This window comes from Penaeus chinensis, chromosome 13 (assembly GCF_019202785.1).
Source record: "Penaeus chinensis breed Huanghai No. 1 chromosome 13, ASM1920278v2, whole genome shotgun sequence".
Lineage (NCBI taxonomy): Eukaryota > Metazoa > Arthropoda > Malacostraca > Decapoda > Penaeidae > Penaeus > Penaeus chinensis.
Window position 1 is genome coordinate 26,694,938 of NC_061831.1, and position 12,500 is coordinate 26,707,437.

The 12,500-nt window shown below is 45.2% G+C and overlaps 2 protein-coding genes and 1 pseudogene across 2 annotated transcripts in view; all 3 read left to right on the plus strand.

Moving 5' to 3' along the window:
- LOC125031638 (chitin biosynthesis protein CHS5-like) overlaps nucleotides 1-810 on the plus strand; it is a 1,226-nt gene extending 416 nt beyond the window's left edge. The window contains exons 2-3 of the mRNA XM_047622522.1: nucleotides 165-365; nucleotides 689-810. Of these exons, the coding sequence (XP_047478478.1) occupies nucleotides 165-365; nucleotides 689-810 (323 nt within the window). The remainder of the gene's footprint in view (nucleotides 1-164; nucleotides 366-688) is intronic.
- A 907-nt stretch (nucleotides 811-1,717) lies between these two features.
- LOC125031639 (extensin-like) lies at nucleotides 1,718-3,306 on the plus strand. The gene is made up of 4 exons (XM_047622523.1): nucleotides 1,718-1,919; nucleotides 1,990-2,238; nucleotides 2,494-2,694; nucleotides 2,816-3,306. The coding sequence occupies exons 1-4, from the start codon at nucleotides 1,718-1,720 to the stop codon at nucleotides 3,304-3,306; spliced, it is 1,143 nt and encodes a 380-aa protein (XP_047478479.1).
- Nucleotides 3,307-3,754: 448 nt separating this feature from the next.
- LOC125031640 lies at nucleotides 3,755-9,147 on the plus strand (annotated as a pseudogene).
- The last annotated feature ends 3,353 nt before the right edge of the window (nucleotides 9,148-12,500 follow it).

A 12,500-nucleotide genomic window follows, 5' to 3' on the forward strand; every position in this document is an offset into this window, starting at 1 on the left:
TCCAATACCCGATACCCGACACCCAATACCCGATAACCAACATCCAATACCCGATACCCGACCCCCAACACCTGATACCCGACACCCAATACCCGATACACGACACCAATACCAGATACCCAATACCCGTTACCCGACACCCGACACCCAATACCTGATTCCAGACACCCAATACCCGATACCCGACACCCAATACCTGATACCCGACACCCAAGACCCGATACCCGACACCCAATACCCGACACCCACATCCGATACCCGACACCCAACACCCGATACCCAACACCCAACACCCGACACCCGACACCCGACACCCAATACCATTTACTCAACACCCAACACCCGATACCCGACACAAAATACCCGTTACCCGACACTCAACACCAGATATCTGAAACCCAATACCCATTACTTGACACTCAATACTCATTATCTGACACCCGATACCTAACACCCAATATCTGATACATGACACAAAACACCTGTTACCCTGACACTTAATAACCATTACCAACACCCAATCTGACACCCAATACGATACCAGACACCCAATAACCAGTACACGACACCCAACACCCGACACCCAATACCTGATGCCCGACACCCAATACCCGATGCCTAACACCCAATACTCGTTACATGACACCTAACACCCGATACCTGACACATAATACCCGATACCCGACAGTTAATAACCGTCACCAACACCCGATAGCTGACACCCAACACCCGACACCCGACACCCAATACCTAATACTTGACCCTAAACATTCGATACCTGATGCCCGACATCCAATACCCAATACCTGACACCCAATACTTGTTACATGACACCTAACACCCGATACCTGACACACAACACCCAATACTTGACACACAACACCCGATACCAGACACCCAATACCCTGTACGTGACACCCAACACCCGATACTTGACACACAAAACCTGATACCCGACACTTAATAACCGTTACCCAACACCCGGTACCTGACACCCAATACCCCGTACACGACACCCTACACCCGACACCCGACACCCAATACCTGATACTTGACCCTCAACATTCGATACCTGATGCCCGACACCCAATACTCGTTACATGACACCTAACATCCAATACCTGACACACAACACCCAATACTTGACACACAACACCTGATACCTGGCACTCAATAACCGTTACCCAACACCCAATACCAGACACCCAATACCCTGTACTCGACACCCAACACTCAATACCTGACACACAACACCTGATACCTGACACTTAATAACCATTACCCAACACCTGTATGCGACACTCAATAACCGATCCCCGATCTCCGAAACCCGATCCCGATACCCGACACCTAATTCACAATACCTGACACTTAACACCTGATACCCGACACCAAAATACCCAACACCTGATACCTAGCACCCAATACCCTATACCTGACACCCAACACCCAATATCCGATGCCCGACATCCAATACCCGATACCCGATACCCAATACTTGTTACCCGACACCAAAATTTAATACACGACACACAACACCTGATACCCGACACCCAACACCTGATACCGGACACCCAACACCCGACGCCCGATACCCAATACCCGATACCCGATACCCGACACCCAATACCCGACACCCGACACCCAACATCCGATACCCGACACCCAACTCTCCATACCTGACACCCAATACCCGTTACTCAATATTCAACACCCGATGCCCGACACCCAATACCCATTACCAGACACCCAACATCCAACACCCGATACCCTACACCCAACACCCGATACCCGACACCAAACAACCGACACCCAATACCTGATCCCTGACACAGAATACCCGTTACCCAACACCCGATACCCAGTACCCGATACAGAATACCTGTCATTCGACACCCGACACCCGAAACCCAATACCTGTTACCATCCGTTACCTAAAACCCAACAACTGATACCCGACACTTTATAGCCGTTACCCAACACTACCAGATACCCGATACCCGACACCAAATACCCAGTACCCAACATCCAACACCCAAAACCCGATACCCGACACCCGATACCCGATGCACGACACCCAATACCAGATACCTAACACCAAAATACCCAACACCCAATACCTAACATCCAATACCCGATACCTGGCACCCAACACCCGATACCCGATACCCAATACAAAGATACTCGACACCCGATACCCAATGCCCGATATCCAATACCCGATACCCGACACGCAATGCCTGATACCCGACACCCAAAACCCGATACGGGACACACAACACCCGATACCCGACACCCAACAACCAACACCTGATACCCAACACCCAAAACTGATACACGACACACAATACCCTAACCCAACACCCAACAAGCCGACACTAAAAACTCATACACGACACACAACACCCGCTACGTGACACCCAACTCCCCATACCCGACACCCAATACCGATACTCAATATTCAAAACCCGACGCCCCAATACCCGTTACCAGACACCCAACATCCAACACTGGATACCTTACACCCAACACCCGATACCCGACACCCAATACCCATTACCCGACAGCCAACAACCGACACCCAATACCTGATACCTGACACAGAATACCTGTTAACCAACACCCAATACCCAGTACCCGAAACAGAATACCTTTTATCTGACACCCAACACTCGATTCCCGATACCCGAAACGGTTGTCGTTATCCGACATACAACACGGTTGTCGTTATCCGACAACCGTTACCTAACACCCAACACCCAATACCTGACACACTACACCTGATACCCGACATTTTATAACCCTTACCCAACAGTAAATGATGCCCAATACCCGACACCCAATATCCCGTACCCGACATCCAACACCCAATACCCGATACCCGACACCCAATACCCGATACCCGACACCCGATACCCGATGCACAACACCCAATACCAGATACCAAACACCAAAATACCCAACACCCGCTACTCAGCATCCAACACCCAATACCTGACACCCAACATCCGATATCCGATACTCAACACCAAACACCCGATACCCGATGCCCGATATCCAATACCCGATACCCGACCTCCGATACCTGACACCCAAAACCCGATACTTGACACCCAACACCCAACACCCAATACCCAATACTCGACACCCAATACCTGTTACCTGACACCCAACAACCGATACTCGACACCCAATATCCAATACCTGACACCCAATACCCATTACCCGACACCCAATACCCAATACCCGATACCCGACACCCAATACACAATACCCGACACCCGACACCTAATACCCGATACCTGACATCCATCACTCGATTCTCGAAACCCAAAACCCGACACCCAACACCCGATACCCGACACCCTACACCCAATACCCGTTACTCAACACCCAAAACCCGATACCTGACACAGAATACCCGTTACCTGGCACCCAAAACCCGATACCCGACACCCAACACCCGATACCTGACACCTGATCCCCGATAGCCGACACCTAATTCACGATACCTGATACCCGACACTCGATACCCAATGCCCTACATCCAATACCATATACACGACACTAAAATACCCAACACCTGATACCTAGCACCCAATACCCGATAGCTGACACCCAACACCCAATACCCAAAGCCCGATATCCAATACCCGATACCCAACATTCTATACCTGACACCCAACACCCGATACTTGACACCTGATACTTGTCACCTGATACCCAACATCCAACACCCAATACCTGATACCCGATACCCAATACCCGATACCCGACACCCAAAACCAGATACCCGACACCCAATACCCGATACCAGACATCAAATACCCGTTAAATGACACACAACACCAGAAACCCAACAACGAATAACCGATGTCCGACGCCCAACACCCAATACCCGACACCCAATACCTGAAACCCGACAACCACACCCGATACCCGACACCCAATAGCCGTTACTCAACACCCAACACCCAATACCGACACCCAATACCCGTTACCCGACACCCAACACCAAACACCCAACGCCCAAAACCTGTTACTCAACACCCAACACCCGATACCCGACACAGAACGTTAACCGACACCAACACCCGACAAATAACATCCAACACCCAATACCCTACACCCAACATCCGATACCCGACACCTAATACCCAGTACCCGACACCCAAGACCTGATTCCCGATACCCGAAACCCAATACCCGTTACCTGACACTCAATACCCGACACCCAAAACCCGATATGGGACACACAACTCCCAACATCCATCCAATACCCGACACCCGAAACTGATATCCGACACACAATACCCGATACCCAACACCCAACACCATACATGTTACCCAACACCCAACACCCGATCTCCGACACCCAGTACACAATACTCGACATCTAATACCCATTACCTGATACCCACCATCCGATACTCGATACCAAATACCTTTTACCAAACGCCCATCACCCAATACCCGTTTCCCGACACCCAATGCCCGTTACTGGACACCCAACCTCCGATACCCAACACCACATACCCGTTACCTGACACACAACATTTGATTCCCGACACCCAACACCCGATATCCGACTCCCAATACCTGATACCTGACACTCATCACCCGATTCCCGACACTCATTACCCGATACTCGATACCCAATACCTGATACTCGACACCAAATACCCGATACGCGACATCCAATACCCGATACCCGGCACCCAAAACTCAACACCCAATATCCGATACCCGACACCTGATACCCCATGCCCGACACACAATACCCGATACTCGACATCCAATACCCGATACCCGGCACCCAACACTCAACACCCGATACCTGATACACAACACCCAATACCCGACACAAGACATACCCAGCATTCAACACCCAAGACTCGACACCAAATCTCCAACAAGCAACACCTAAAACCAGACACACGATTCCTAACACCTGACACCTAACACCCAATACCCAAAACCCAACAACCGATACACGACACCCACACCCCAACAACCAACACCAGATACCCAACAATTAACAGTTGATATTCGACACCCAACACCCGATACCCGATTCCCGACTTTCATCACCTGATTTCCGACACCTGATAACCGACACTCGATACCCTACACCCGATATCTGACACACAACACTCGACTCCCGATACCTGACAACCGATAACGACCCCGAGCGCCTGACAGCCAGCCAACACCCGATACCTGACATCCAACACCTGATACCCAACACCCGACACCAATACCCATCATATGACACCGAACACCTGACACCCAACACCCGACCCACGAGACACAAACTCTCTCCACCTCCCCCCTCCCCTTCCCCCCTACCCCCACCCCCGCGAGTCCTTTCTGCCGAGTCCTCTCTGGCGACGCGGCGATCTCCCCGCACCGAACGAGGGCGCGCCTGGCCCCGCGAGCGCCGACCGGGGAACGGCGGCGGCGAGAGGCAGGAGACGCCGTTCATTACTGGAGATAAGAGATAAGAACCGGATCTGCCGCCGCGGGAGATGTATACGGGCGGCGTGAGAGATGATACGGGGCATTCGGCGGAGGTCTTGAGGTTTTGCTTTTGTTTTTGCTGTTTTCGTTGCTTTTGTTGCCGTTTTTTCTTGTTATTTTTGCGGTTTTTTGTTTATGTTTTTGTTTCTATTTTTTTCTGTTTTTGTCGTTTTCGTTTGTTTTTGTTTCTATTTTTTGTTGTTTTTGTTGCTGGTTTTGTTGATATTTTAGTTGTTCTTGTTTCTATTTTTGTTGTTGTTTTTGTTGCTGTTTTTATTTATATTTTTTTGTTGTTTTGTTGATATTTTTGTTGTTGTTTTTGTTGCTGTTTTGTTGATATTTTTGTTTTGTTATTGTTGTGTTGTTTTTTCTCTATTGTTGTTGTTTTTTCCCCGTGCTTTCGTCGTATTTCTTTATTTTTTCCCTCTTCGTTTCTTCCTAACTCCATGTGTTGTTGTTGTATTTGTTTTTTTTTCTCTCTCTATGTTGTTGTTTTCCCCCGTCTTCCTCACCCCGTGGTTCTTTATTTTTCTCTTCTTTTCTTCGTACTTCCTTGTATTGTTGTTGTATTTGTTTTTTTTCCTATTCTTCTCCAAATTCCCCATCTCGTATTTCTTTCTCTTCTTTTTATTCTCTGCCCACCTCCTTCTCCTCTATTCTTATTATCCCTTTTATCTTCTTTATACTCCTCCTCTGCCACAACCTCCTCCTTCTCCTCTTCTTCTCTCTCCCTTCCCTTTCTCCTCCTCTTCTTCTCCCTCCTCTAATTTCTCTTCTTCCTCTTTCTCCTTTCCTTTTCCTCTCTTCTCCCTTCCTCCTTTCCTCTCTTCCTCTTCTCCCTCCCTCCACTTTCTCCTCCTTTTCTTCTCCCTTCTTTCCTTCTCCTCCTCTTCTTCTCCTCCTTTAATTTCTCTTCTTCTTCTATCTCATTTCCTTTTCCTTCTTTTCTTCTCCCCCCTTTCTCTCCTACTCCACATCTTCTCCATTCTTTAATCCCTCTTCTTTCTCCCTTCACTTCTCCTCTTTGTCTCCCTTATTTTTTTCCTCTCCATTCCTTTCTTCTCCTCTACGTCTCCCTTCTTTTCTCTCTCCTCCCCATCATCTCCCTCCTTTCCCTTCTCCTCCTCCTCTTCTCCTCCTTTCCCTTCTCCTCCTCCTCTTCTCCTCCTTTCCCTTCTCCTCCTCCTCTTCTCCTCCTTTCCCTTCCTCCTTAAGAATCCTTGCCTATTGCACAATACTCCAATTACAAAATGGCGCCGAGAGAGGGTGCGACAATCTAATTGGATTTTGATGACCTTGTGACCTATATATGCATCTGGTATTGCGTTGAAATTAAACGACGGGAGTGTTATGAACTAATATACATGCATGCGTACATGGGCGTATCCACACACACGCACACTTCTATCTATATATTTTGTCTGTGCATCTATCTGTCTGTTTATTTATCTGTGATGTTTCGTCTGGCATTTCTCTCTCTCTGACTATTTGTTTAGACACTTATATTTGTATATTCTATCAAACTATCAATCTGTCTATCTATCTATCTATCTATTTATCTATCTACGCACACGCACGCACGCACACACGCACACACACACACACACACACACACACACGCAAGCACACACACACACACACACACACACACACACACACACACACACACACACACACACACACACACACACACACACCTTTCCTCATGACTATAAATAAATAAATAAATATATATATATATATATATATATATATATATATATATATATATATATATATATATATATATATATATATATATATATATATATCGCAAACCCAAGAAACTGCGCAACACGTACAAACAAAATAAAGGAAAGAAAGAAGAGATAAAGAATAAATAAGATCAAGGCATTATTCAAGACATCTTTCAAGCTTTCTGACTTTCAAATGTCGTAAGACAAGGAATGTTAAAAAAGTGCGAAATTCTGTCCATGAATAAATTCATATCAATTGCATGAATCTTACTCCTTGTCAACGGCTTCCTAGCATTGTCTTCGACAGTCACGTCAGGAGCAAAAAAAAAACTAAAAAAAAGCAAAACTAAAAAACTAAAAAAGACAAAAATGGTTAAGGAAAGGTAGAAAGGTAGCACTTAATGGTGGCAAAAAGTCGAAAAAGACACTCTCATGTAAGAAGAAAACTGAAAACAATCGCTTTCGGAAATTTTCTTAACGATATATATATATATATATATATATATATATATATATATATATATATACACACATATATATACATAAATATATATATATGTATATATATATGCATATATATATATCTGCATATATATATATATATATATATATATATATATATATATGTATATATATATATATATATATATATATATATATATATATATATATATATATATATATATATATATATATCGTTAAGAATATTTCCGAAAGCGATTGTTTTCAGTTTTCTGTATGTATATATATAATCAGTCAGATTAATAATTTTAGTTTTGGAAATCATCAAAGTGATTAAAAAATCCGAGTAAAAATATTGCTTTTAGTAATGATATAATCTAAAAAGAGAGAAAATAAGGATGTAAGGGAAAAAGAAACGTGAAAAAGAAGAAGGAAGTAGTTCTTAACGATTGCGAAGAAGGATAAAACATATATAAGCAAAAAGGAAAGAGAATGATCAAAATAATTATTTATTCTCTTTGCAACACAGCCATGTTACCAGCGCGTGTGAATGCAAAGAATATCTTATGTAAGAATGTGTGTGTGTGTGTGTTTGTGTGTAAGTGTGCGTTGTTGTGCTTATCTGAGTGCGTTTGTATCTGCGCGTGTCTGTGTTTGTTCATCCTTGTGTGTCTGTGAGCGTACACACTCCCATTCTGTCGCGAGTAACCCCCTCAATGGAAGAATTAATAACGGGCACAGCTATATAGGGATCCAACGAACTATAAAATTAATATCTTTTGTATAAAAGGAGCCGGGAAGGGGCATGGGTAGAGGGGTGCCGTGCGATGTAGGGCAGAGATTTTGAAACCTGCAAGACTTTTTCCATTGATACGTGCACACACAAGAGAGACACTTTGACACTTATACAAACACATATTCAAAGAGAGTATTGTGTATGTATTTATTCTGAAGAGGTTAGAGAGACTGAAACCCCCTTTACAGGTTTCCTATAACCAGTATAGTACTTTGTGTTTGAGAATTACAATTGCGCACATACACATATCCAAACAGATGCACATGCAGTATATATGTATCCAAATCCAGATATAAACACATGCATGAACGTACACATACCCACACAGAACATGTCCATACACACGTACACACACCTAAGGATTTAGGTGTCGAAACACCTCCCCCCCTCTCCCCTCTCCCCCTACACACACCCGATACCCGACACTTAACATCAAATACCCGATCCCCATTACCCGTTACCCGACACCCAACACCCGATACCCGACACCCAACACCCGATACCCGACATCCAATACCCGATACCCGACACCCAACACCCGATACCCGACACCCAACACCAAACACCCAATACCCGATACCCAACACCCGATACCCGATACCCAACACCCGATACCAGACACCCATCATATAACACATCCACACCTTCACCACCGGTGAGATCGAAAACAGACACCAGATTTTCATCAATAGGAAGCCGAAGCCATCGTGACACGGAATAAAACATTTCCTCTCCTTTTTCCCTCTCCTTTTTTATCCCCTCTTTCTCCATGTGAATTGTTCGCTACATCTCATATAAGATCAATTCGGCAGAACCCACCCGAGACACTTTTCTCAATACACAGACATATTGGTTCGTGTTTCTAAGGATCACCTACGTTTTCCGTGTTTCATTTTTTTTTTCTTTCTCTCTCTCTCTCTCTCTCTCTCTCTCTCTCTCTCTCTCTCTCTCTCTCTCTCTCTCTCTCTCTTTCTCTTTCTCTCTCTCTCTCTTCTCTCTCTCTCTCTCTCTCTCACTCACTCTATCTCTCTTTCTCTCTTCCTCTCTCCCTCCCTCTCTCCCTCTCTCTTTCTCTCTCTCTCTCTCTCTCTCTCTCTCTCTCTCTCTCTCTCTCTCTCTCTCTCTCTCATTCTTTCTCTTTCTCTCTCCCTCCCTCTCTCTGTCTCTCTTTCGGTCTGTCTGTCTCTCTCCCTCTCTCTCTCTCACTCTCTCTCTCTTTCTCTCTTCCTCTCTCCCTCCCTCTCTCCCCCTCTCTCTCTCTCTCTCTGTCTCTCTCTCTCTGGCCCTTTGGGGTTGGGGTAAGGGGTGAGCGTCACTCTCTAACGTACGAGAGGGGAACGATGTCATTCATTTTTTTCTCTCTCTTTTTTCTTTCTTCTCCCCTCTTTCTTCTTTTTTACTCTCTCTATCTCTTCCCTTTTTCCTCTTCAATACTACACACCTTTCTTGCCTACTCCATTTCCTCCCCTCGCATCAATAAGAGCCACTGCGCCAGGCCTGCTAAGTTTTACAGAAATTGCGGCGTTTCGAAGCGAAAAATTGCCTAACATTGTTTAAAATTTCTAACTTTTTTACACTTTCGTACTTCAGGCGAGCGACGGCTGCGTCTCTGGAGCGCCCAACGAGATGGAGGGTTAGCATACGCAAAGGCTGAGATGCGGTCATCATACTGTCGTCATCAGGCAACAGTCCTCATACAATAATCATACGACAATTATTACACAGAAGTTAATACACAACAATCATAATACATCAGGTATCATAAATCAGTCATCATAAAGCAGTTATACTACAGTCATAATACAGCAGCCTCAACAGAGCAATCACCACAAAGTCATCACACAATAATCGTCACACAGCAATTATCATTCGCCACTCATCACACAGCCGGCTTATAGGCTCTTGAAGGACAATCACTACACGTATAGAAGGGTCTGCGTGATGTATGGTAATGGCAGTACCTCTGGAGAGACTAGGGGTGATAACCATTGCACAAGCAGTAAGTTGTAATATAAAGGGAATTTCCACCCCCGGTCATCCCATTATAGATCTTGATGGCGGAGGTAGGTCTGGGTGCGTGCAAGATGCATTGCCGTTGCAGAGCTAAGCCATTGTACTTTTGATTCATTAGCATATATTCAGCCATGCATGAGGATCAATTACTGCTGACTTATGGCTGTTTTTACGAGCTATAATTTTCGTGGTGGATACATCGTCAAACTTATTGTTTTGGCGTTTTGTGACCCGGCCCTACGTAATTCCTGAAGGGTCGATGGGAGACGCTGAGGAGGATTGGGTGTGGCGATGATGATGATTATTATAAAAGAAATTTTGATAGTGATGGCAGATATCTTTAAATAAATATAGATCTATATATTAATGGTTGTGGTAGAATCAGACACAGAGAGCTAAAATGTGGTGCTGCTTGCATTAAATATATACGAATAACGATAACAGAAATATTACAAAAGAAACAAGATGTTGATAGTGATGGTAGAATACGCCAGGAAGGACTGAAATGTATTAAGCTTTCCTCTTTTCCTTCCTTATACTTTTATCTCCACAACTCTTCTTCCAGCCTACTCATTTTCCCTTCTCATTACATGACCGAGTCCTGTGGTTTCTTCGTAAATTCTAAACCTTCACCGTTCCTCTTATCACTTCATTCCGTATCCTGTCTCTCCTTGTGACACCACACTTCCCCTGACCATCCGCAGCTCATCTCCTTTTATCTCCCTTGGGCCTGATTCTGCTCCAAACAGCTTTTGCGGCCTAATCACAGTTTTATCCATCTTACTCTTCAATCTCAAAGAATGTCATATGCAAGAATGTGTGTGTGTGTGTGTGTGTGTGTGTGTGTGTGTTGAGTGTGTGTGTGTGTGTGTGTGTGTGTGTGTGTGTGTGTGTGTGTGTGTGTGTGTGTGTATGTGTGTGTGTGTGTGTCTGTCACCTACCGACATCTTCAAGTTCCGTCATCTTCTGCCACGTGCGAGCCCGAATACCTAAAAGCCTTCACTCTCTTCAGCTTTTCTTGATCCACTTTCATGTTTCCTATTCTATACTTTCCCTAAAACCATAGATATTCGATCTTGGTCTCATCAATTGTCAAGCCGTGGTCTTCCAACGCTCTTTGTAGAGCTCTTGTCTTGGTAACCAAACATGTTATCATCAAAGAGCACTGACCTCGGGGAATGTTCTTGAATATCAGATACTAAGATGCCCGTAATACGATCGAACGGATATGGACCAAGAAATGACCCCGGGTGTAAGGCAGTCGTAGTCATGAAACTACTGAAGGTCCCATGCTGCTGTTCACTTGGGTCGATGCCCCTCATGCATGTTCTTAACTGAGATCGCATGCTATGTCTTCCTCATGCATCCCCATAACTCTTCCCTAGGTGAGAGAGAGAGAGAGAGAGAGAGAGAGAGAGAGAGAGAGAGAGAGAGAGAGAGAGAGAGAGAGAGAGAGAGAGAGCGAGAGAGAGAGAGAGAGAGAAAGAGAGAGAGAGAGAGAGAGAGAGAGAGAGAGAGAGAGAGAGAGAGAGAGAGAGAGAGAGAGAGAGAGAGAGAGAGAGAGAGAGAGAGAGAGAGAGAGAGAAGAGAGAGAGAGAGAGAGAGAGAGAGAGGAGAGAGAGAGAGAGAGAGAGAGAGAGAGAGAGAGAGAGAGAGAGAGAGAGAGAGAGAGAGAGAGAGAGAGAGAGAGAGACAGAGAGACAGAGAGAGAGAGAGAGAGAGAGAGAGAGAGAGAGAGAGAGAGAGAGAGAGAGAGACAGAGTGAGAGAGAGAGAGAGAGAGAGAGAGAGAGAGAGAGAGAGAGAGAGAGAGAGAGAGAGAGAGAGAGAGAGAGGAAGAGAGAGAGAGAGAGAGAGAGAGAGAGAGAGACAGAGACAGAGAGAGAGAGAGAGAGAGAGAGAGAGAGAGAGAGAGAGAGCCCTTCGATGATCTGTCTCGCAGCAAAAGTATAATTCACTGTCAACCTTTCTGAC

Coding starts and splice junctions, on each gene's coding strand:
- LOC125031639 (XM_047622523.1), top strand. CDS start 1,718: ATGCCCGACACCCAATACCCATTACCAGACACCCAACATCCAACACCC. Junction 1,920..1,989: donor ACACCCGAAACCCAATACCT/GTTACCATCCGT, acceptor CAACACTACCAG/ATACCCGATACCCGACACCA. Junction 2,239..2,493: donor CCCGATACCCGACACGCAAT/GCCTGATACCCG, acceptor ACCCGTTACCAG/ACACCCAACATCCAACACTG.